Below are 27,602 nucleotides of genomic sequence, written 5' to 3' on the forward strand. Positions count from 1 at the left end.
TCAGTATTTATTACAAACAAAACTACATTTTTAATTTACCTATCTTTTCTCTGTACATAATCACAATTACCAGAATAAATGACTACTATGATATATTGTCATGTTTGAAAAACCTATTTGAAACGTATAATTCAAGGCACACTAAAGGAGATTTTCAGTAAGAATCAGTGGCCAATAAGTGTCATAAATGAACGTAACCTCGCAAATGCAATATTGGCAATTTTCCCTTGCACCCCATAGAGGGAGGCCATAAGGCTCCTCCAAAATATGATTTTATACAGAGGTGCATTTGAGATCCCAAAGGTCAAAGAGCCAAATTAAGTGATGTCATGCTGTGAGTGGGACCTGTTTCTTTAATTATGTATGGTACACCTACAGGTCAGACAATATTTAAAAGGTGTTTCTTTGACTAAATACATCATAAACAAAGTTTGCTCCCATTGATTCATATCATGTGCTATATGTCGCTATAGTATCCATATTGGGGGTAATTCCAAGTTGATCGCAGCAGGAATTCTGTTAGCAATTGGGCAAAACCATGTGCACTGCAGGGCAGGCAGATATAACATGTGCAGAGAGAGTTAGATTTGGGTGTGGTGTGTTCAATCTGCAATCTAATTTGCAGTGTAAAAATAAAGCAGCCAGTATTTACCCTGCATAGAAATAAAAAAACCACCCAAATCTAACTCTCTCTGCAAATGTTATATCTGCCCCCCCTGCAGTGCACATGGTTTTGCCCAACTGTTAAAAAATTTCCTGCTGCGATCAACTTGGAATTACCCCCATTATTAGTTGAACTTCTCACAATAAAATATGGTAACAACAACTATGAGAAAACTGGACTATATTTGAGGTCACTGTCCTACCTGAATACGGCGAGGCTGAAGGACCATAAGACAAGAGGCTTCCTTAGCTCAAACTTTTCTCGCTGTTTCATTAGGTGTCGACCACCAAATATAAAGGCAGCATACAGTGCTGAAAATAGAAAGGATTTCTTCCTGAAAGAGAAAACATATAGGCTGTATTTTATTTACGTAAGCTATAGGAAACAAACAAGATAAAACAGACAAAATAATCTTGCACGTCACACATAAATGTAGCTACAAAGACAGTTAACTGAAGTTATGTGTAGAATTAATTTCCCAAATATATTGTACTGTAGCTTTCTAAACCTTTCCATTCTACATTGTATCCAGTGAAACAAAATATATGGTCACTTCTGCATTTGTTGCAAATTTTAGAATGTAAACTGGCCAGAACTCAGGTCAACCATGTGTGATTCATCAAAGCCAGGTCACACATGTTACATGCAGGAGTGGCTGCTGCCGCTCGCACCCAGTGTGAATGAGTGGATCAGAATATGATCAGCTATCCTGGTAAATATTTTAATAAATTGCAGAGTTAAAAACATTTTTTTATCTCTGCATATTGATAAATATTCCTGTCAATCACACAGCAACACTCATACTTACAACCCCCCCCCCCAAAAAAAAACCAAAAAAACAAAAAACAAAAGAAAACCTATAAAACAAAAGAAAACAATGGTAAGCCATGAGCATAATTCTCAGGTATATCACAGTGCACACAGTGGCGGATCTTGCCACGGGCAAGCAGTGCTTTTGCCCGGGGCGCCGCCTTCCGGAGGGCGCCGGCACCATCTAGAGGGCGCCGCACCATGGCAAGATCCGCCACTGTGCCCCCCGCTTTGAAGGGAACCAGACGTGCTGTGCGCGATGACGTCATCGCGCACCGCACAGCATAGGGCACAGACACTAGGGGTCATAATTGACCTCTAGTGTCTATGCTGTGCTATGGGAGAGACGTAATGACGTCTCTCCCATAGATCCGAGGACTGTAGAAGAGCGGCGCCGGCGGAGGAGGAGGTCTGGAATCAGGAGCGGGGATTGTAAGTATACTTTTATTTTATTTTTATTTTTTTTCCAGCTGCGCTACAGGGGCACAAATGGGGGTGTAACTGACCACGCCCCCATATGAAGCCACGCCCCTATTTTTGCCCGAGGCGCCACAAGGGCAAGAACCGGCCCTGAGTGCACAAATTGCAGATTATAACAGGTAGATCAGTACACTTTTGCAGCACCTGATCAGCTGATAAGACTGCAGTCTAGGGGGTCATAATAGAGGTAATAGTGGTACCTCCCAACCTTCTACCCTACTGGGGCACAACCTGAGCAATTTATCTCAGGTATTGTGACCGGACCGCCGGTCACATAACATCCCATTTGGGATGCTCCCTGCACCTTTCAGCACTGCGCTGCTATCATTGTAGAGTAGCAGGGAGAAAGCAAATAGACTAACAACAAGCTTGAGATCGCATAGGACAGTGCTTTAAGGCTAAAGAGGAGTTTAGTAATACTTACAGTGTTGTGCTGGATGGATCGGGGTAAGAATTTTTTCCCTAATTCGTCCCTTCCCGCAGACTGACCCTAACACCCCCCCACCCCAAAAGCCTAACCCTAACCTCCCACACACACGCAGCCTAACCCTAGCCCTCCCCCTAGTGACTAACCCTGTAGATGTGTAACAACAAAATTAGGACGACACTTGCAGCATCAGTGTAATACAGGTCTTTACTCAGCATGAGCCAGACACAAAGTGGAAGTAACAGGAGACAAACAGGAAGTGAGTCACCTCGGCATAACATCATCTCCCATGATGCACATAATGCATTTACAAACCCTAACCTCCAGGCCAGTATTTACCTTCTGGATCCATCCATTGTGGCTGTTGGGATCCCAGCTGCCAGGATCCTGAACACATCCCATTTGAACCTTACTGTTTACTAATAAGCAAAAATATGCTGGTATTTCTCCATTATACAGTATGTGTATTTACAGACACATGTTTGCATCAGCCATTGTATGTAAAGGCATAAAGGCCCTCATTCCGAGTTGTTCGCTCGGTAATTATCTTCGCATCGCAGCGATTTTCCGCTAATTGCGCATGCGCAATGTTCGCACTGCGACTGCGCCAAGTAAATTTGCTATGCAGTTAGGTATTTTACTCACGGCATTACAAGGTTTTTTCTTCGTTCTGCTGATCGTAGTGTGATTGACAGGAAGTGGGTGTTTCTGGGCGGAAACTGGCCGTTTTATGGGTGTGTGTGAAAAAACGCTGCTGTTTCTGGGAAAAACGCGGGAGTATCTGAAGAAATGGGGGAGTGTCTGGGCGAACGCTGGGTGTGTTTGTGACGTCAAACCAGGAACGAAACTGACTGAACTGATCGCAGTTGCCGAGTAAGTCTGGAGCTACTCAGAAACTGCTAAGAAGTGTCTATTCGCAATACTGCTAATCTTTCGTTCGCAATTTTACTATGCTAAGATTCACTCCCAGTAGGCGGCGGCTTAGCGTGTGCAAAGCTGCTAAAAGCAGCTTGCGAGCGAACAACTCGGAATGACCACCAAAGATAGCACAGGTTTGAAATGGTGGTGTGTGTCACATACAGCCCACCCACCACAAAAAATAAATAAAAAAAATCTGCTGTTCACCTGTGCTCAGAGCCATTAATTTCAGGGGTGTGGTATGCAAGGTTGACCACACTTAGGTCGACTTTGTCTAGGTCGACCACTACTGGTCGACAGTAAGTAGGTCCACATGGTTTCTATGTCGACAGGAACTCTAGGTCGACATGACAGAAGGTCGACATGAGTTTTTGCACTTTTTTGGGTGTCGTTTTCTCCGTACACTGACCGGGATCCCCAATTAGTGCACTGTGTCCCCTCGCATGGTTCGCTTCACTCGCCATGCTTCAGGCAAGTTATCGTTCCCAACTGTAGTCCACGTGGATCGTAAAGTATGAAAAAGTAAAAAAAGAAAAGGAAAAAAAAAACTGTGAAAAACTCATGTCGACATTTTGTCATGTCGACCTAGAACATGTCAACCTATAGTCCCTGTCGACCTAGAAACCATGTCGACATACTTACTGTCGACCAATAGTGGTCAACCTAGACTTTGTCGACCTAAGTGTGGTCGACCTTGAGCCCGGATACCGCTGCCAGGAGGAAGTACAGTGGGACATCAATCACCTATAGTCTAGCAATATTGCATAAGCATTAATAGAGATGGCGGAGAAAATGTTTAGCATACCCTACAATCAATACTTGATGACAATACTAGTCCTGCATTAATGTTTTTATAATAGTGAAATATAGTTAAATCTAAATAGCGGGCCTGATTCGGATTTAGAAATAAAGCAAAAAAAAAAAAAGCAAGTAACTGCACCTGGGCAAAACTATGTTGCACTGCAGGTGGGGCAGATGTAACATGTACAGAGAGTTAGATTTGGGCGGTGTGTCCAAACTGAAATTTAAATCGCAGTGGTAAAAATAAAGCTAACATTTGTGGACAACATGCAATAGCAGCCATTATTTACCCTGCACAGAAGAAATATAAATGTATTTACTCCCTTTGCATTGCAACCCGGGATATCCTGGCAACAAAATGCCATCCGGGAAGGGGGGGATGGGGTTGAGAGCAACAAAGCCCCTTTCGGGCTCAGTGCGCTCGCCACAGGTTCAATTCCCACTCTATGGATGTCGTGGACACCCACAAGTGTGAATAGTCCCTGTGGGCCTGCATTCTGTCTGCCGGCATTTTGATTGTTCGGGAGCCCAGCATTGGTATGGTGACCGCCGGGATCCCGAGCGGCGGCCACATGACCGCATCCCGTTCCAGATAAAAAGTTATTTTTTTATTTATTTTGTAGTTTACTTCCAAATTAGGCAAAGTATACAGCAAAAAGTCATAGGGTGGAATTCAATTGTGCCCGTTCATTTTTTGCCTTGAAAAAAATGGTCTTTTAAAGCGATTTTTGATCGATAGTCTGCCAATTTAATTGTATTCCTTTTTTTTTTTTTGAATGAAAACTGTCTCATTTTGCATGAAAACACATGGATCTGTGATTAGTTCCCGGATACATGTGTTTTTTCGCGGCCACAAAGTCATCAGAGATTTTTTTCACCAAGTTAAAAAATAAATCTTGATACTGACAGCTTTTGGGGGTAATTGGATAGCCCACAGGGAATAAATTATCAGCAGTAATGTACCGCGGCTAATTGGATTCCCTCCATAATGTTTTATGAAGGACAAGAATCAGGAACAATTTAACTCTTCACAATGACTGAATGCCACTTTTATTTAAGTTATAAGTGGTTATACTTTTAAATAAGACTACTGTATGAATTCACTATTATCATTTATGTCTACAAACAAATTTTCTATCTTCATAGGAATGAACTAGTACCCACCAATGTCTATGTTTTTTGCTATTAACCTTGAAAGACTTTTGAGAATGTACTGTAAGTATTGCATAACTCACATGAGAATAAGTGGAGAAACCGGTGGACCACCTGATCCTCTACTTTACACTTTAATAAGGTTTAAGAATGCACCATATGAGTTTCCATAAAGTCGGATGCTTGTTTGAATGTGGGGAGGGGCAGCCAGAATGTCGACAAGTATGACTGAACCCTTTCCGACTCCAACTTTGTTAGAGATAAACTAAATGTTACAGGAAATATATTCAGCCTATTCTGAATAGGGCAGTGAAATTTGTCGTATTCCACCAGTGAAATTTGATCTCAGTTCTTCCCAGTCTTGAGGTGGCAATAACAGACAGAATGCGGCCAGTACATCCATAATCATTGCTAGACATGGAGAAGCTGTTTGCCGACGAATCTTACTGTCAGCCGGCTCAGCAATTATTGTATTCTATGGACGTATAGGGCAAAACCCTTTTCTCTGTAAAAATAGGGCTTTTGGCCTTTCAGAAATATACTGCTCAGTTTCATGTGTGTTTTCTACTCTTCATAATTAGATATTTCATTTGATGGGGCATATTAATGTTAAAAGTACAACACACTATAGCATACCTCCCAACTGTCCCGATTCCAGTGGGATAGTCCCATAATTCAGACACTGTCCTGCTGTCCCACCCACGGGTCGCAGTGCCCCATAGGCAGGAGGAAAGGTTGGTGAGAACCACTGATCACCGCATTCTCTGCTTTGAAAAGCAGCCGGTGATCATTGAATAGATGCCATCTGAACACTGTGAGGAGGTGAGAAGGGGGCTGCCCAGCTTCTCGGGGAGCGCTGGGCACGCCCCCAAAATAACAAAAATGGGGGTTGTTATGTGATGCCCCTTCTCCAGAGACTCCGCCCCTTTACGGCCGCGCCTCTGGAGCGGTAGGTCCAGCCCTGAGGAATACGAAAGTTGGGAGGTATGGTATAGTACGTCTGTTATTACACATTATTGCAGAGCTCCCCAAACACTGTCATTGCAGTCCAGGTTTTAAGGCTATCCATGCTTGAGCACAGGAGACTTCATTAGTGCATAAGTCAGTTTGATTTGGGTTCAGTATGATTTACTGACGGACACAATACCGACGGTCATAATCCCGACAGCCATTGATCTACAGTCAAAATACCAACACGGTCAAAATACCGACATTAATTATGCTGACATGTTCAAAATGCCGATATAATCAGAATACCAACATTTGAAATGCCGACATGTCAAAATACTGGGTCAATATAGGTTGACATGGACACCGTCTAAGTGTACCGCGTAACAAAGATCTGTGCTCGCCATGCTTCGGACACGGTGCCTCGCATATATTCCCCCTCCAGGTCCACTGGGATGGTAAAGTATAAACAAATCTGTTTTTAGGCAAATATTCCTTAAAAACGCATGTTGGCATTTTGACGTGTCAGCATTTCAAATGTCGGTATTCTGACTATCACGGCAATATGAATATGAACGCATAATGCATGTCGGTATTTTGACCGTGTCAGTATGTTATCTGTCGGAATTATGGCTGTCGGGATTATGATCATCGGTATTGTGTCCGTCGGTAAATCAACTGATACCCTTTGATTTAACCGTCTGGACTTTGTTTTAACCACCTCGATTCAAGCATAGATATCCTTAAAACGTGGACTGGAATGGCAGAGTTTGTGAATATCTCATTTTGGCAAGGATGGAGTAACATGATCAGCATGAGATAAGAGAACTAAAAGTGAAAGATAGAGACGCAGCATTAAATAGAGAGATCAAAACTGGGCAGTATTTCAAAACAAAAAGTAGTTTTGTATATACAGACATTGGAAGGATATCATGAACAAGGAGGATTTTCAGAAGTGTTATGTACAGCTGGAAGCAAGTAAACATTACCCACATGTTAAGATGTAAACTTTAAGCCTCTTTACTAAATATATGCAGTGTCAGTTTCTTGGCAGTCCACTGTATGCAGCCGATTAGGCACTTGGCAATAATACTGCGCTAAGTGAGGTGCCAATATTGCTGCTTGTCAAAATGATAACAGCTGTACTCTTGGTTCATTAATAAAAGTGCAACTGGAGATATGAAGTCAGACAGAATAGATTATACAAGGCTAAAACCTCACAGCAGGTCAGAAGTCAAAAGATAGACAAAGTTATACTAATGGGTGACAGCCAAAACAAGAAATATTATTATTATTAATAATAATAATAATAATAATACAAATAAATACTACTACTACTACTACTACTACTAATAATAATAATAATAATAATGCTATTTATTCAGCACTTTTCTCCCAATAGGAGTCATTTGCATTTAATAACACAATATACAAAAAAGGCTAAACAGGAAAGATAACTTAAAATTGAGTTAGAAACATAGAAACATAGAATTTGACGGCAGATAAGAACCACTTGGCCCATCTAGTCTCCCCTTTTTTTTATTTTATCCTTTAGGCAATCTCAACCCTTTTATAACCTTAATTCTTTGTAAGGATATTCATATGCCTATCCCAAGCATGTTTAAATTGCCCTACAGTCTTAGCCTCTACCACCTCTGATGGGAGGCTATTCCACTTATCCACTACCCTTTCTGTGAAGTAATTTTTCCTTAAATTTCCCCTGAACCTCCCCCCCTCCAGTTGTATTTGTTTTTTTTACAAACTAAATGGACATTAGTGAAATGTATGGGTTATCAGGAAAGTCTTGAGTGTTTTTGAAGAATTCTTGAGTGGGGGCCTCTCGACCTGTGCGAGGAAGCAAGTTCCATAGAGTTGGAGCCACAAAGCTAAAAGTTCGACCCCCAGATAAATTCCAGAAGATTCTAGGTACTGCTAAAAGTCCTACGTCTACAGATCGCATTAATCGAGCGGGACAGTATGGATTCAGAAGCTGCTTCAGGTACCCTAAAACCTGGTTATATATGGCTTTGAAAGTTAGTAAGCCCATCTTGAAATAGATGTGCCATCTTACAGGGAGTCACTGGAGGGATTAAAGAATGGGTGTTATGTGGCTAGAACGGGGCTGATTAGTTAAAGGCTGGCAGGTGCATTTTGTTTCCATCTGCAAGCGGTACAATTCTTTTGCTGGGAGACCCAAATAGAGGCAATTGATGTAATCTAAGCAATATGATACAAATGCATAAATTACTTTCAGCAGAACTTCTGATGGAATTCAGTGCTTGATTCTGGCTATGTTTTTCAGATAAAAGAATGAGGATTTGACCTTGGCTGATACCTGATGTTTAATTGTTAAATCACAATCCAGGACAACATCAAGATTCCGCACATGTTTATTTATTTATTTTAAATTCTGAACTCCCCAAGTGTAAATCCACTTGGTTGGCTAAGCTGCAGTTTTAGCCAACTGATGGAGAGCTCCTATTAAAGGGACCCTTTGTCTTATCAGGATGTAGTCACAAGCAAACGGCACTTATCCACTCCTGGAGAGCTCAGCTAGACAGTCAATTAGGGTTGTTGTTGGGTTCTCAGTACCTGGAGCAAAGAACTGGTACAGTCTGCACAGCATAGAAATATTCTTTTACAGAATTCATTTTTTTTTTTAAACAGAACTATCTACGATCTGATCCCGTCATTTCTACGTTTGTGGCTTCCTAGTTCATTTAGCTTTCATGTCTAACTGGTAAGGTGTGTACACATGGTGAGATTCGGTCTAATCCCAATTCTCACTATGCGACAGGGACTAGGTCGGTATAGCAGGCACATAATGACTGTGCTTGCGATACTGACTATGTGCGATTTTGGCTGTCAATTTTGACTATCTTTTCTACGAGATAGAGAAAATTTACTTGCCTGCACAGTCTATCTAGGCTTGCGATGCCAACTGCGTAGGACCGCGCATCAGCATCGCATTGGGATCGCAAGGTGACTTTCACCTTGCGATCTGCACTAACTTTTCTTACGATTTTGACTATATAGTCAAAATCATAAGAAAATATCTCACCGTGTGTGTGTACACACCATAAGACTGCAATAAAACTAAACAAACAAACAAAAAAAAACCCAACAACGTACGAACAGTGTTGTAGTAGTAACTGTAGTGGCTGGGAAGGAGCACAATACAGCCATCTTGCAACCTGTGACAGCAAAGATGCTGGTTGGATACCTCTACTTTTCACACAATGAGGGTCTACCACTCTTCCTTATCTTAAATGATCACAGTTCGAGTAACAGGGCCTAGCATACAAAGGTTGACCACTTCCAGTGATGCGCTCAGTGCTACGAGCTTTTGTGATCTAGACCCTTATAGCTATAAAAAGCCTACAAAGTCATAATGTCTCAGAAAAGGTAGGTAGGGAATTACTAGAGGGGAAATTGAGGGGGCTGAACAAATAGTCCACATGCAGCATTTACATGTTTTGCAACTTTCAGTGACCAGTATGCAATCCATCCTCAAGCTGATGGAAGATAATTCTGATTAATGTTTCATGCCACTATGAAAAGCTGAAAAATTTTAAGAACAAGCACATATTTAGATTATTGAGCTGCCTGGCCAACAGTAGGATGGGCTAGATGATGTAGAAATAACCAATGGACATGGGTATGTTGGCCGTGCCTGAAAAGGGTTGTTGAACAGCCGAAGGACACAAAGCTTAAGGAATATGTGAAATCTCCGAAGGTTCTAATGCCCTACACTCTAGGGGAAATGTATCAAGCCTTGGGGAGAGATAAAGTGGAGAAATTGCCTAATGCGTCAAAAAAGTGTGAAATAACAGCTAGTAGCTGATTTGTTAAACCAGGCAACTTCTCCACTACTTTATCTGAAATTAGAATCTGGCAGTTTGCAATTTAATTACAATTCTTCTTGCAGAAGTGAAATTAAAACAAATGAAATACATGTGGAAGGTATTTTGTGGACTTTGGGCCTAATTCAAGGTTGATTGCAAAACAACTTTTTCCGCTAATGGACAAAACCATGTGCACTGCAGGTGGTGCAGATATAACACGTGCAGAGAGAGTTAGATTTGAGTTGAATATATTGTTTCTGTGCAGGGTAAATACTGGCTGCTTTATTTTTACACTGCACTTTAGATTTCAGTTTAAACACACCCCACCCAAATCTAACTCTCTCTGCACGTTTTATCTGCCCCACCTGCAATGCACATGGTTTTGGCCATTAGAGGAAAATGTTGTTTTGCAATCGACCTTGAATTAGGCCCTTAATTCTAACGCTATTCAAGACATTATTGCCTACTCTTACAGAAAGCCCGGTAAAACCCCTGTTTTATGAGGAGCTATCCTGGACTTCTCAGTGAGCAGGCCAAGCTCCTGCATCAGCCCACTTCTTGTGGCTGGAGGACACGACAGTGTCATTGAGTTGCTAAACCCTACTGGACCATGTTGTAAATTGCAGCAATGTGCAGCGGGTGGCAGGGTCACAATGACGCAATTCACAGCAGCCCATTTTCACAAACATTACCCAGCCCATCCTCACAAACACCACCTCTAGCATCTACTTGGGGAACTGAGAAAAAAGTCAGCAAGAATGATATAAGATGATGCAAAAATGTTTTGTACCTATAACATATACTAAGACAAAAAATTCAGTTCATTAAAATAAAAAACACAGAACATCCAGTTGAATTATATTCCCTTCTATATTAATAAGGAAAATAGGTTATTTTCACCATAACCTATTACGTTTGAACTGAAGAACAGCTGTTTAGAAGTGTGAATATATTAGTGGTAAAAGTTTTCCCGGGTACTATTTATTTAGGATTGTGATAATGACTCAGTTGGCTGTGTTGAAACATGGGCATTCTTAGAAAGCAGTGGATCAAAACCATTTTCCAGAAACAGAAAGGCGAACTGCCAAGAGACAAAACCACTGCCGGATAATCAATCTCTCCCATTTACAAGCTGATCTGACAGCAGAGTAAATTCAAGAACCACAGACCTGGAATTAGCAGAAACCAAGATAACCTCTCTGATCTCCGCAGCTAGAGAGCTAGTTTCTTTCTGTTGCAGCCTTTTAATCTTCTCAAATAAGAGATTAACATATACAACTACAGCTAATGGTGTGCAAGACAATTTGGAGAGTTTGAATTTCTAATGCTCATAATAAATGTGACCAATGTGAAGCATAATTGCAGTAATAACACATTGCAAATGTATAGTGAACCTATATGACTAAATATGGTGTGGGAAAAACATCCTTGTCAATGATTACCCATGCGTTTTGATGTCAAATACATATAATTAATTTATGTCATCTGATAATCCACTAGGGCCAAGTGATGAAAAAATGTGTAACACTTTATATGTATTCAGGCGGGGTAAAATTATGATGGGAATGATAGAGGCAAACTGGTGGCTACTCCTCACTCGCCTTAGCTCCAAGTATTCCCTGGCTCCATGGTGTAGCTGTCACTTTTTGCATGTATTATTATCATCTATTTATATAGGGCTACCAATTACACAGCACTGTACGTCCCTGGTTGGGAATCAAACCCCAGGTGCTGTAAGATAGTAATGTTACACACAGTGCTAAAATGATGCCTCATACTAGTTATAACAGAGATTTACTACACAATGTAATTCCCTAGCTCAACTATATAACACCAAATGTGTGGACTTCATGCAAGTGCTGATGGAGTTATAGCACACAGGGAAACAGAAAAAATAACCATTTTGGTATAAATCATTCTTTATTACCCCAACTCTACATGAATATACATAAACCATTAAGGTTGGAGGAAGAAGATACAGGGTCAAGAGCAAAGGGGTGATGACACCTTAATTGGGTGATACAGTCTTTTTGAACTGGGGTGCGGTATAATGTTGACAGTCAGTGATGACATTGACAACGTCAACATATTGTTCCTGGTGGCCCAGCGGTGACTTACCTGCTCCTGGTGGCTGCAGCGGTTCCAGTACAGCTTCCGGTGGTCATGTGTCACTTTCAGACCTGTGATCCTCCAGCGTTCCAGTAAGTATTCTACTATCCCCAACCCTTTCTCTTGTGCCTAACCCTAACCCCTCTCCAACAGCCTAACCTTAACTCTCCCACCCGCAGCCTAACCCAAATGTTCACATTAGGAGAAAGCTGACATGTGGCCTATCGACATTTTGACAATGTCAATATTATAACTATCAGCAGCGTAGTGTTGACATTATGACTGTTGACATCGTAAATGTCAACATTTTGACTACTTCCCATTGGACTTCGGGTAGAATATATATTTTTCTAAATTGTATCCCTATTTTAAAAGTAAGTACTTGATTCAACTTAGCCCTTATTAGGCATGCTAGTACATGACAGGCATTGTGAAAGATGGTGAATATTTATGGGAAAATGCTGCAGTTAAACACACCTGGAAGCATGGATGTATTATTATTATTATTATTATTATTATCCTTTATTTATATGGCACCACAAGGGATCCGCAGCGCCCATTCCACAGTACATATGAGGGGGCAGTGTTACACTGAATGCCAGACGTTTCCGAAACATTCCAAATATTTGACTTGGTTTTTGTTTTCCCTTTGTGCTTAGTAAATGTGTGTACTGGAACACATATTACCTCAGAGCCTGATTCAGAGATTTACGCAAACCTGATTGTCCTCGGACCCAGCCTCACTGGCCCGGCTGTAACTTACTTCACGCAGAGTAATCTGCTGCAGCGTCGTCAGACATTGCAATGGATAACAGAAGCTGGCAGGAGGGCTCTATTTACACAGACACCAACATTAGCATATTTTAGCACAGCTGCAGCACACAAATATGCAGCTGCTCTGCTACTGCGTCCATTTCCGAATCAAGCCCTCAGTACAAAAAGGTGTATAGTTTCTTTTTGGAAGTCTGGGTAAATAGAGAAAATTGGTCAATCATAGGTTAAGGCAGTGGTAATGAAATTGTGCACCTAGGCATCCTAGGGTGCCTCTGGCCATTTGCAGGGGTGCCTTGGATTGGTGGTCCAGGACCAATTCAAATTATTTATCGTCAATGTAATAGGCAAAAACAGTGCTGGTGGCTATCAGTCATAAAATATGTAGCCAAACAGAAGCAATTGACACAATTGAACCTAACAATGACATTTAAATACAGTTTGATTAATATAATATTTATTTAAACATTTTTTAAAAATAAACTTTTGGCCTAGGGGTGCTGTGAAATAAATTCTGATACTCTAGTGCGCCGTGATTCCATAAAGTTTGGGAACCACTGGGTTAAGGATTTAAAAGTCATCACCTCCATGATATGTCCCCTTTACGGTTAAATGAAACCTACTGTATGTACCACTGTTTAAAGAAAAATAATAATAATAATAATAATAATAATATATTTCTTTCATATATATATATATATATATATATATATATCTACATACTGCTCAAAAAAATAAAGGGAACAATTAAACAACACATCCTTGATCTGAATTAATGAAATATTCTTATTAAATACTTTTTTCTTTACATAGTTGAATGTGCTGACAACAAAATCACACAAAAATTATCAATGAAAATGAAATTTATTAACCCATGGAGGTCTGGATTTGGAGTCACACTCAAAATTAAAGTGGAAAAACACACTACAGGCTGATCCAACTTTGATATAATGTCCTTAAAACAAGTCAAATGAGGCTCAGTAGTGTGTGTGGCCTCCACGTGCCTGTATGACCTCCCTACAATGCCAGGGCATGCTTCTGATGAGGTGGCGGATGGTCTCCTGAGGGATCTCCTCCCAGACCTGGACTAAAGCATCCGCCAACTCCTGGACAGTCTGTGGTGCAACGTGGCGTTGGTGGATGGAGCGAGACATGATGTCCCTGATGTGCTCAATTGGATTCAGGTCTGGGGAACGGGCGGGCAAGTCCATAGCATCAATGCCTTCATCTTGCAGGAACTGCTGACACACTCCAGCCACATGAGGTCTAGCATTGTCTTGCATTAGGAGGAACCCAGGGCCAACCGCACCAGCATATGGTCTCACAAGGGGTCTGAGGATCTCATCTCGGTACCTAATGGCAGTCAGGCTACCTCTGGCAAGCACATGGAGGGCTGTGCGGCCCCCAAAAGAAATGCCACCCCACACCATTACTGACCAACTGCCAAACCGGTCATGCTGGAGGATGTTGCAGGCAGCAGAACGTTCTCCTTGGCGTCACCAGACTCTGTCATGTCTGTCACATGTGCTCAGTGAGAACCTGCTTTCATCTGTGAAGAGCACAGGGTGCCAGTGGCGAATTTGCCAATCTTGGTGTTTTCTGGCAAATGCCAAATGTCCTGCACGGTGTTGGGCTGTAAGCACAACCCCCACCTGTGGATGTCGGGCCCTCATACCACCCTCATGGAGTCTGTTTCTGATCATTTGAGTAGACAAATGCACATTTGTGGCTTGCTGGAGGTCATTTGCAGGGCTCTGGCAGTGCTCCTCCTGTTACTCCTTGCACAAAGGCGGAGGTAGCGGTCCTGCTGCTGGGTTGTTGCCCTCCTACGGCCTCCTCCACATCTCCTGTCTCCTGGTAGCGCCTCCATGCTCTGGACACTACGCTGACAGACACAGCAAACCTTCTTGCCACAGCTCGCATTGATGTGCCATCCTGGATGAGCTGCACTACCTGAGCCACTTGTGTGGGTTGTAGACTCCGTCTCATGCTACCACTAGAGTGAAAGCACCGTCAGCTTTCAAAAGTGACCAAAACATCAGCCAGAAAGCATAGGAGCTGAGAAGTGGTCTGTGGTCACCACCTGCAGAACAACTCCTTTATTGGGGGTGTCTTGCTTATTGCCTATAATTTCCACCTGTTGTCTATTCCATTTGCACAACAGCCTGTGAAATTGATTATCAATCAGTGTTGCTTCCTAAGTGGACAGTTTGATTTCACAGAAGTGTGATTAACTTGGAGTTACATTGTGTTTTTAAGTGTTCCCTTTATTTTTTTGAGCAGTGTATATATATATATATATATATATATAAATCGTATCTGGTGCCCGGCACTCCTGGTCCTTAACTGCAAATGCCTGGGTGCCCTCCGCTCCGGCTCAGGTAACACTCAAATAAATGGCAGCGTCACTCCAGGGCTTTGAAAAAATCTTGGTATGTTTATTGCATCACAGGTCCAACGTTTCGGGGTCCGTAACACACCTTGACAAAGGGGTTACGGACCCCGAAACGTTGGACCTGTGATGCAATAAACATACCAAGATTTTTTCAAAGCCCTGGAGTGACGCTGCCATTTATTTGAGTATATATATATATATATATATATATGTTAAATAAATTAAGTAGAAGAGAAACCTCTTGGATTTTCTCAATAAATACATTATACCCAAAAGGGTAAAATGAGGGATATGAAGTCACCCCGTTTTATCTTAAGTTTAGGGAGCTTTCTCCTCGTTTTAGAAGAACGTGTGTGGGTTTTGTTCAGATATTAGTTTGTACATGTTAAAACAGTAATGAATATTGTGCAACTGTAAAAGAGTTTCTGCTTCCCGTCTTTTAATATATGTTTGTGACAATGTTTTAAACATGTATTATTGTTGAATAAGCATAGAATATATTTATTTTAGTGTTGTAATACAGGTTGAGTATCCCATATCCAAATATTCCGAAATACGGAATATTCCGAAATACGGAATTTTTTGAGAGTGAGATAATGAAACCTTTGTTTTCTGATGACTCAATGTACACAAACTTTGTTTAATACACAAAGTCATTAAAAATATTGTATTAAATGACCTTCAGGCTGTGTGTATAAAGTGTATATGAAACATAAATGAATTGTGTGAATGTACACACACTTTGTTTAATGCACAAAGTTATTAAAAATATTGGCTAAAATGACCTTCAGGCTGTGTGTATAAGGTGTATATAAAACATAAATGCATTCTGTGCTTAGACTTAGGTCCCATCGCCATGATATCTCATTATGGAATGCAATTATTCCAAAATACAGAAAAATCCGATATCGAAAATACTTCTGGTCCCAAGTATTTTGGATAAGGGGTACTCAACCTGTATGTCAATTGCACTTTGTTGTTCCTAATGGATTCTAGTCACTTAATAAATTAAGAGAATACAGGTGTGACTTTCTGTATAAATGGTAGGTCTGGAAGTCATCAAGCCAGCCCTCTGACAAAGTCCTCGTGACGAAACATGTAGGGGCGTGGTTTGACGCAAATGGTAATCCTGGTGTGAAGACTTGATGGCGAGTTTACCCGCTTGGGATTCTTGGTATGTTATGCTAGCGGTGGTTTAAACCGACGCCTTTTTATCGATGTGCTTTGTGAATGAAGTCCATTATTAAAGTGTTACTCTTTTAATGCTCTATTGGCGCCTCCATTCATCCTTGTGTTTTAGATTTCGTTTTGCCCCGATTGGAGTCGGGTTACTGTGGAGGATGACAGCTGGGTGTTTCAGCGTGCATACAGACTGTGAGAGATTGAAAAGTTCTGGGAAGAGAAAAGGCACTGTTCTAGTATCTAATTGGCCCATTATTGGATTTATAGTTCCACAAAGGAGCTTATATCAATTATTGTGTGCTCACACTATTTTGTGTGTATATATATAATAAGATTTTAAACCTACCGGTAAATCTTTTTCTCCTAGTCCGTAGAGGATGCTGGGGACTCCGTAAGGACCATGGGGTATAGACGGGCTCCGCAGGAGACATGGGCACTATAAAGAACTTTTAGTATGGGTGTGCACTGGCTCCTCCCTCTATGCCCCTCCTCCAGACCTCAGTTAGAGAAACTGTGCCCAGAGGAGATGGACAATATGAGGAAAGGATTTTGTTAATCTAAGGGCAAGATTCATACCAGCCCACACCAATCACACCGTATAACCTGGAATATACGCAACCAGTTAACAGTATGAACAAAACACAGTATCAGTCAAAGACCGATCCCAACTGTAACATAACCCTTTATGTAAGCAACAACTATATACAAGTCTTGCAGATTTAGTCCGCAATGGGACGGGCGCCCATCATCTTCTACGGAATAGGAGAAAAAGATTTACCGGTAGGTTTAAAATCTTATTTTTTCTTACGTCCTAGAGGATGCTGGGGACTCCGTAAGGACCATGGGGTTTATACCAAAGCTCCAAACCGGGCGGGAGAGTGCGGATGACTCTGCAGCACCGATTGAGCAAACGCGAGGTCCTCATCAGCCAGGGTATCAAACTTGTAGAATTTTGCAAAAGTGTTTGAACCTGACCAAGTAGTTGCTCGGCAAAGCTGTAATGCCGAGACGCCTCGGGCAGCCGCCCAAAAAGAGTCCACCTTCCTAGTGGAATGGGCCTTTACCGAATTTGGTAACGGCAATCCAGCCGTAGAATGAGCCTGCTGAATCGTGTTACAGATCCAGCGAGCAATGGTCTGCGTAGAAGCAGGAGCGCCAACTTTGTTGGCTGCATACAGGACAAATAGAGCCTCTGTTTTCCTAACCCTAGCCGTCCTGGCTACATAAATTTTTAAGGCCCTGACTACATCCAGGAACTTGGAGTCCTCTAAGTCATCCGTAGCCACGGGCACCACAATAGGTTGGTTCATATAAAATGAAGAAATCACCTTAGGCAAAAATTGAGGACGAGTCCTCAACTCTGCTCTATCCACATGGAAAATCAAATAGGGGCTCTTGTGAGACAAGGCCGCTAATTACGACACCCGCCTTGCAGATGCCAAGGCCAATAACACGACCACCTTCCAAGTGAGAAATTTTAATTCCACCGTTTGAAGAGGCTCAAAACAGTGAGATTTTAGGAAACTTAACACCACGTTAAAGTCCCAAGGCGCCACAGGGGGCACAAAAGGAGGCTGGATGTGCAGCACTCCCTTCACAAAAGTCTGGACTTCTAGGAGAGAAGCCAATTCCTTCTGAAAGAATATAGATAGGGCCGAAATCTGTACCTTAATGGAGCCTAACTTCAGGCCCATATCTACTCCTGTCTGTAGAAAGTGGAGAAAACGGCCCAGATGGAAATCTTCCGTAGGAGCATTCTTGGCTTCACACCAAGATACATACTTCCTCCAGATACGGTGATAATGTTTCGCCGTCACCTCCTTCCTAGCCTTTATCAGAGTAGGGATGACTTCCTCCGGAATACCTCTCCCAGCTAGGATTCGGTGTTCAACCGCCATTCCGTCAAACATAGCCGCGGTAAGTCTTGGAATACGCAGGGCCCCTGCTGCAACAGGTCCTCCCCGAGAGTAAAAGAGGCCACGGATCTTCTGTGATCATTTCCTGAAGATCTGAATACCAGGCCCTTCGAGGCCAATCTGGAACAACGAGTATTGTCTGTACTCTTTTTCGTCTTATAATTCTCAATATTTTTGAGATGAGAGGCAGAGGAGGGAACACATAGACCGACTGAAACACCCATGGTGTCACTAGGGCGTCTACCGCTACTGCCTGAGGGTCCCTTGACCTGGCACAATACCTCCGAAGCTTTTTGTTGAGGCGTGACGCCATCATGTCTATTTGAGGAAGTCCCCAATGACTTGTTATCTCTGCAAAGACTTCTTGATGAAGTTCCCACTCTCCTGGATGGAGATCGTGTCTGCTGAGGAAGTCTGCTTCCCAGTTGTCCACTCCCGTTATGAAGACCGCTGACAGAACGCTTACGTGATTTTCCGCCCAGCGAAGAATCCTGGTGGCTTCCGCCATCGCCACTCTGCTCCTTGTCCCGCCTTGGCGGTTTACATGAGCCACGGCTGTGACGTTGTCTGATTGAATCAGCACCGGTAGGTCGCGAAGAAGATTCTCCGCCTGTCGTAGGCCGTTGTATATGGCCCTCAATTCCAGCACGTTGATGTGTAGACAAGTCTCCTGGCTAGACCATAGTCCCTGAAAATTTCTTTCCGTGGTTAACAGAACCCAGTCCTGAATGCCGAACCTGCGACCCTCTAGAAGGTGAGCACTCTGCAGCCACCACAGGAGAGACACCCTGGCCCTGGGGGACAGGCTTATCTTCTGATGTATTTGTAGATGGGACCCTGACCACTTGTCCAGAAGGTCCCACTGAAATGTCCTCGCATGGAACCTGCCGAAGGGGATGGCCTCGTAGGCTGCCACCATTTTCCCCAGAACTCGAGTGCATTGATGAACAGACACTCTTTTTGGTTTTAGCAGGTCTCTGACCATGTTCTGGAGGTCCTGGGCTTTTTCCATTGGGAGAAAAACCCTCTTCTGTTCCGTGTCCAGAATCAAGCCTAGGAATGATAGTCGAGTCGTTGGAACCAATTGTGACTTTGGCAGATTGAGAATCCAACCGTGCTGTTGTAGCACTCTCAGGGAGAGCGACACACTCTTCAGCAATTGCTCTCTCAATCTCGCTTTTATCAGGAGATCATCCAAGTACGGGATAATTGTGAATCCCTGGCTGCGCAGGAGCACCATCATCTCCGCCATCACCTTGGTGAAAATCCTCGGTGCCGTGGAAAGCCCAAACGGCAGCGTCTGAAACTGGTAGTGACAGTCCTGTACAGCGAATCTCAGGTACTCCTGATGAGGAGGATATATGGGGACATGAAGGTAGGCATCCTTCACGTCCAGTGATACCATAAAATCCCCCCCTTCCAGGCTGGAGATCACTGCCCGGAGCGATTCCATCTTGAATTTGAACTTTTTCAAGTACAGGTTCAGGGATTTTAGATTTAAAATGGGTCTGTCCGAACTATCCGGCTTCGGGACCACGAACAGGGTTGAATAGTACCCTTTCCCCTGTTGGACTAGGGGAACCTTGACAATCACTTGCTGTTGACACAGCTTTTGAATTGCAGCCAATACTACTTCCCTCTCCGGGGAAGAAGCTGGCAAGGCCGACTTGAAAACTTGGCGAGGGGGCACCTCTTCGAATTCCAGTTTGTAGCCTTGGGATACAATCTCCATCGCCCAAGGATCCACGTCTGGCAGAACCCAGACCTGGCTGAAGAGTCGAAGACGTGCCCCCACCGGTGCGGACTCCCTCAGTGGAGCCCCAGCGTCATGCGGTGGATTTAGCAGAAGCCGGGGAGGACTTCTGCTCCTAGGAACTAGCCGAAGCAGGTGTTCTCTTTCCTCTACCCTTACCTCTGGTGAGTAAAGAGGAGCCCCGACCTCTTCTGGCCTTATGCGACCGAAAGGACTGCATCTGATACTGTGGAGTTTTCTTTTGCTGATGGGGAACAAAAGGTAAAAAAGTAGATTTACCCGCGGTAGCTGTGGAAACCAGGTCCGCGAGACCATCCCCAAACAAAACTTCACCCTTGTAAGGTAAAACATCCATATGCTTCTTTGAGTCTGCATCACCCGTCCATTGGCGGGTCCACAGAGCTCGCCTCGCAGAAATAGCCATGGCGTTGGCTCTGGAACCAAGCAGCCCCACGTCTCTTTGAGCGTCTCTCATATATAAGACTGAGTCTTTAATGTGACCTAAGGTCAGTAAAATGGTATCCCTGTCTAGGGTATCAAAGTCAGCTGACAAGGTATCTGTCCACACTGCAACTGCGCTACAAACCCATGCCGATGCTATCGCCGGCCTGAGCAAAGCACCCGTATGCGAATAAATAGATTTTAAGGTAGTTTCCTGTCTGCGATCAGCAGGATCATTGAGGGCTGCCGTGTCTGGAGACGGTAGCGCCACCTTCTTGGACAGACGCGTTAAAGCCTTGTCCACCCTGGGCGAGGATTCCCACCGTACCCTGTCCTGTACAGGGAAAGGATACTCCATAAGAATCCTCTTGGGAACCTGCAGTTTTTTGTCTGGAGTTTCCCAAGCTTTTTCAAATACTTCATTCAGTTCATGAGATGGGGGAAAGGTTACCTCAGGTCTCTTTTCCTTATACATGCGCACCCTCGTGTCAGGGACAGAGGGGTCATCAGTGATATGCAAAACATCTTTTATTGCAATAATCATATAATGAATGCTTTTGGCCACCCTTGGGTGTAACTTTGCATCATCGCAGTTGACACTGGAGTCAGAATCCGTGTCGTTATCAGTGTCTGCTATTTGGGATAGGGGACGTTTTTGAGACCCTGAAGGACCCTGTGACCCAGTCCAATCCGTGGATTGACTCCCTGCTTTTTACCTGGACTCTGCTTTGTCCATTCTCTTATGTAATAAGGTCACATTTGCACTTAACATATTCCACATGTCCAACCAACCATGAGTCGGCGTTGCCGACGGAGACACACCAATCATCTGCTCCACCTCCTCCTTGGATGAGCCTTCCGCTTCAGACATGCCGACACACACGTACCGACACCCCCACACACACAGGGATATATCTATAAGGGGACAGTTCCCCAACAAGGCCCTTTGGAGAGACAGAGAGAGAGTATGCATGCACACACCCAGCGCCAACTGACACTGGAAACAAATTCCCAGATATAGCGCTTTTATATTATAATAATCGTGTAATACACTCACTGCGCCTTACAAGTGCCCCCCCCCCCCTCTTTTCAGCCCTCTGTCACCGTGTTCAGCAGGGGAGAGTCCGGGGAGCCAGCTTCTCTGCAGTGCTCTGTGGAGAAAATGGCGCTGGTTAGTGCTGAGGGACCAAGCTCCGCCCCCTCCAGCGGCGGGCTTCGGTCCCGCTCAATCGCATAAAAAAATGGCGGGGGATTTATATATTAACTGCCTCCGCAGCCTAATATCTATATAATGCCAGTCCAGAGGTTTATATTGCTGCCCAGGGCGCCCCCACCTGCGCCCTGCACTCATCAGTGCCTGTCAGTGTGTGTAGTGTGTGGGAGCAATGGCGCGCAGTGGCTTACCTCAGTGAAGATCTGAAGTCTTCTGCCGCCTTGAAGTCTTCTTCTCTTCTTAAACTCACCCGGCTTCTATCTTCCGGCTCTGTGAGGAGGATGGCGGCGTGGCTTTGGGACGAACGGCGGGGGGAGACCTGCGTTCCGACTCTCTCTGGAGCTAATGGTGTCCAGTAGCCCAAGAAGCAGAGCCTATCACTTAAGTAGGTCTGCTTCTCTCTCCTCAGTCCCACGATGCAGGGAGCCTGTTGCCAGCAGTGCTCCCTGAAAATAAAAAACCTAACAAAATTCTTTTTCAGAGAAACTCAGGAGAGCTCCCCTGTAGTGCACCCAATCTCCTCTGGGCACAGGATCTAACTGAGGTCTGGAGGAGGGGCATAGAGGGAGGAGCCATTGCACACCCATACTAAAAGTTCTTTATAGTGCCAATGTCTCCTGCGGAGCCCGTCTATACCCCATGGTCCTTACGGAGTCCCCAGCATCCTCTAGGACGTAAGAGAAATATATATATATATATATATATATATATATACAAATAGAACAAAACACCTAGGTACCATTTGCACATGTGTAGCATCTACATGAGTCATGTGAGAAGACTCCTTGAATCCTCATATATCAATCTGAGTTTACTGATATCTCCTTTACCTGTGTTCTGCAGCAAGATGGCAACAGCAAAGTTATGAGACTGCTTTTGTACTAGTGTTACATTTAAAATAGTGCAACACTGACTTCTAATACTACAAGAGTATATAAATGAAATAGAATGTTATTACTACATTTGAATGCTGTTTTCCTATCAATTTTTGCATTATTCACAAGTGTATCTTTTACTTTAAAGCTATATGATCCTAGGTCACCAAAATATTTAGCCTATACATCTGGGGGCAGTCAGCCCCCTGATCAGTATTGTGATGGACGCCTCCCTTCCCGTGCTCCATCTACCTGTACTGCATTTTCCTTATAACAAGTCTTGCATACAACGTCCAAAACATGAGTTACCTGAACATTTCTCTAACATGCATGGTCATTATGATTCATTCCATTTCCGAAATTATTGCTTTTTTTTTGTTTAAAAATGTTTTTGATAAAATGTACTGTGAAAGGACAGTTTTTCTGTGTATTATAAACATGTACACATAATTTGACAATATATTGACATTTATTGTAATTTTCTTATATGTGGCGCTGCCAGCATATTCTGCTGCTCTATACAATTGGGTACAAACCTGTAATAAAAAGATTAGGTAATAGCAGACAGACACAGAGGTAAGAGGGCCCTGCTCACAAGGCTAAAATGTCATATGCTTCAATATAAATATTGCCAGCAGCATTCAGAACCATTATTGCAACCTGCCAGTTTTGCTGTTTTTATAAACTGTAACTGGTCGTGTTGGACTGTATAGTTCCACAGCAGCTGGAGTGCCAGAAGATTCCTACCACCGACTTAGGCGGTAATTCAGACCTGATCGCTAGGGTGCATTTTTTGCAGCCCTGCGATCAGATAGTCGCCGCCTACAGGGGGAGGGGTAAAGCCTGTGCAAGTGTGCGTTCGCTTCTTCAGCAGAGCTGCAAAAACATCAGTTTGTGCAGTCTCTGCGCAGCCCAGGACTTACTCAGCCACTGCAATGTATTCCTGGTGATCGGGGCTGGAGCTGACGTCAGACACCCTCCTTCAAAACGCCTGAGCCAGGCCTGCGTTTTTCCGGACACTCCTGCAAAACGGTCAGTTGACACCCGCAAATGGCCACTTCCTGTCAATCACCTTGAGATCGCCCGTGCGATTGTTTTTTTCGCACCATCCCATCACTAGGCACCGATGCCCGGTGCTGTGGTGCGCTGCGACGGCGCATTGCAGTGCATACGCATGCGCAGTTCAGATCTGAACACACAGCAGCGATTAGGTCTGAATTACCCCCTTAGAACAATACAGTGGAGTTCTACTGGAAGGTTAACTCAAGTACACAAAATGCTCCTACATACTGTACTAAATGAAACAAAACAATGTCTATGACTATTCTATGAAGATGTACATTACCACAGATTCTGCAGCATCAGTGTTTATGGCTAGTCTCCTTTAAATCACATTTATTGGAGATCTCGCAGAATAACTTTACAATGTGTAAATTACAGTATTTCATTAACATAGGATACTTAGGTGATCTGCATACAGAGACAAATTAGCAAGCAGATTAGCCCACCCAGCTATAACATCAAGGTCCATATAGTTATTTTATTTTCTTACATTTTTCCATAGTAGTTTCATTTATTTATACGTTATTTTAAGTTGATGTAAAGCAGCTTTATAAAAGACAAACATGAGATCAAATAAATATATTTATTAATGTTATCTTATATTCTTAATGTATCCACCTCACCATACAAGGAACATACATAATTACATTGTAGGTTGACATATCATATGAATGATACATTATAAATTGTCAGATCCACAAACATACAACAATAAAATGGCATACGAGTTAGAATGCAGGCACGGGTAAGGACAGGGCAACTCACTATCTTGTGGGGCAAGTTGTGGTTAGTCACAGGAAAGAAGGAAGTTCAACACTCAATGAACCTGTTTAGAGTCACTGAACAGACTTGTGGAGACAAAAGACAAGGAGCACAGAGCCGCTATGAGTGGCTCAGGTACTGAGAAGGGTGTGAACAAATCCACAAAGGCTTGGGTTAGCAGCTGACTGAGCCTGGGCTAAGCCTCCTCCACCAGGTACGGGTGGCCGGGTAATTAATATACCATCCCCCTCAGGTTCCCTGAGCATAGATATTGCTTAAAGAGGATCAAGAGTGTGAAAGCTCCAATACATAAGTATATGCAAATAAGCAACATATAGTAACAGTTGTGGTCATAACTCGCAACATTTGGGAGTTAAAAATTGGTAAATGTCATAGTGGTTGTAGCTGTAAATCCCTCCATCACTTGTGCTATATCTAACTGCATGTGCTCTGAACTGTATGATTGTATCACGTCTGTGGGGGAATTCAATTGTTTTTGGGCACTCAATGGGCAATATTCAATTGTTTTCCTGATGGATGTGATTGCTGTGGTATCCCAATATCACATAATTTACTCCCAAACAAGAGCCGCTACAACACAGCAGTATATTAAATAGTTTGTAACAGTGACAGCATACTCAGGGACCATCACAGGTCTGACTTAGTGGACTTGGGTCTCGTAATGTGACAACTCAGCCCTGCCCCCAGTGGCAGATTTCCCACTAGGCTTGTGAGGCACGTGCCGAGGGGCGGCCACCAGGCTGATAAGGGCTAGGTGATTCTTTTTATGGAGGTGGTAATGGAAAGCGGTTAAGAAAATGCAGTCATGTCATGGCTGTTTTCAGGGCGTGTATCTTATGATGGCTGCATGATCGTATGTGCAAATACTGTACATGCCGTTTGAGTCGCTACTGCTGTGGCCAGTCTCTGTAGCCATATGCCAACCCTTTGGTTTGAAGTTCTCCATAAATGCTTATAGTCTGCTAATGTGTACGCAATTGCGATTGAGCTTGTGATGAGTCCGGTGGGCGGCTCTATTCATTCCTGGGAGCAGCTTCACATGCTAACATTAGTAAATCCAAAGCCTAGAGAATCGCAAATAGCATTTGTGTACAAACAAGAATTAGACCCCTAGTGTACAATCATATACATCCAAATGTGCAAGGGCTGGGATGCCCACTATCAGCACTGTACAAGCTATATTATGCATCTCTAGGCGCACAACTGAAACTTGCTGTACCCTATGGCAGGTACAGTTTCTCCTAGTCTAGCCTCCTATGTGTCTGTGTACACAGCCACTTTCACCGACATGCAGATTTTTCAAGGCCACACATGCTCAGATGATCAGAAGATGTGTTTGCTCTGCCCTTCTAAGAGCACAAAGGGTGCCCTGGGAGGCTGGAGCAATATCGCTAGAACTCTACCCAGACTTTATTATGGTGCTTGGCAATGCCTGATCCACTTCACAGCATTCAGACATGTGACACTGGGACAAAATAAGCCCGCATGACTCCACTCATTTTGGTTAAAATATTGCCCCTTTCGTGGTGTATGAACTGGGGCAGGTGGGAGATATGCTATTCTGCTCCTGCGTACCAATATACACTGTCTGATACTTTTATATCATACAAATATTTGCCTGTATGGCTGCTGCTAATGTCTGTGTAATGGTCTTATGATTACACAATGTGTGTTAAGCCATGGCAGCACACTAAGGTTTATCCTGTTTCATGGAAGCCATTGTTGGAGTTGGTGGCATTTGATTACAGAATAATCTATTGTTATTGATAGGTTACAGTTATTATTTAATAAGTTTCATTAGTGTTAAGTGAAGGTACTGTAGTATATTTATATTTAGTTTATAATTTTTTTATTTTAGTATATAGTATAGTAGAGGAGAGAGGAGGGTGCAGCCATTTGCCGTTTCCCTTTCAACATACAGATATAGCCACGCTCATCGTGGCTACATCTGCGCCCCGGCATGTTGGAGCAATCACAGGTGAAGGTGTGTCTTGGGTGCGTGCCTGTCATAGACGTGCACACGACCCATTCACATGAATGGGGGCATCTCTGTTTGCTGCTTCGGCGCGGCTAGGTGCCAGATCACCTAGCCGCGCTGAGAGTGCCCGTCTGCGATGTAGCCACGCTAGATGAGAGTTGTTACAGCTGTATGCTGGCCATTCTGCAGGAGCAGGGTAAGTGCGTTGTTATTTTTATTTGTACTTGTACCCTGAAAGTGAGCAAATCAGGGCATAGAAAGCAGTTATGTCCCAATTTAATAAGCCTAAATGTCAGGAGTTGTCTGTGCCCAAATAGGACTAAGCTAAGGGGTTATTTATTGTTATTTATAGTATTTCACAATGGCCGCATAAATAGGTGTTATATGAGCTGAAATGGTTTTTTTAGTCCAGTGAGTTCAACATGCGGCCCTCCAGCCACCGCACAACCACACATCCCAGCATGCACCGCCAGAGTGCTGCTGTTAGGGAATGCTAAAATTGCTGCAGAGCATGCTGGGATATGATAAATGAATCTTTGGGGGCTAGTGTGTCATTGTAAGCATCATTAAATGGGTCAGATAAGCATATATTTATTATTAACTGACATGGGTACACAAATAAAGATTTTATATTGGAAATTAAGATGCATTTAGGGGGGTTATAGATAACCAGCCTCAAAATTTTTTTTGCAGTTCTGTGATCGCAGAACCAATTACATAGCCCCCATGGTGTGCTTTCATATAATTACACCTTTGTGTGGGTTTTTTGGGTGTGGATTATTAGATCTACACTAAAAAGGTCTGCAGTCAATAGGGTTACCACTAATGGTAGACATGCATTAGGTCCACAGGATCAAAAGGTCGACATAGAATAGGTAGATAATAGAAAAGGTTGATAGTGTCAAAAGGTCGACATAGAAATGGTCGACACAAAACAGGTAGACAATTTTTTTGGGGTGGTGTTTTGTCACTTTTCTGGCACAAACAAGCGCCATTAGTCTACAATGTCCTCTCATATGTCTCACAAGCTTCTGGCAAGTTACTATTCCCAATCGTAGTCCACGTGGATGGTAAAGTAT

At 43.2% G+C, this 27,602-nt stretch overlaps 1 protein-coding gene across 1 annotated transcript in view; it reads right to left on the minus strand.

Annotated features, from left to right (window-relative positions):
* Positions 1–27,602, minus strand: part of ELOVL6 (ELOVL fatty acid elongase 6) — a 188,786-nt gene that overhangs the window by 15,446 nt on the left and 145,738 nt on the right. The window contains exon 2 of the mRNA XM_063935569.1: positions 867–998. Coding sequence (XP_063791639.1) covers positions 867–998 — 132 coding nt within the window. The remainder of the gene's footprint in view (positions 1–866; positions 999–27,602) is intronic.

The sequence above is a fragment of the Pseudophryne corroboree genome, chromosome 1, assembly GCF_028390025.1.
Source record: "Pseudophryne corroboree isolate aPseCor3 chromosome 1, aPseCor3.hap2, whole genome shotgun sequence".
Classification (NCBI taxonomy): domain Eukaryota; kingdom Metazoa; phylum Chordata; class Amphibia; order Anura; family Myobatrachidae; genus Pseudophryne; species Pseudophryne corroboree.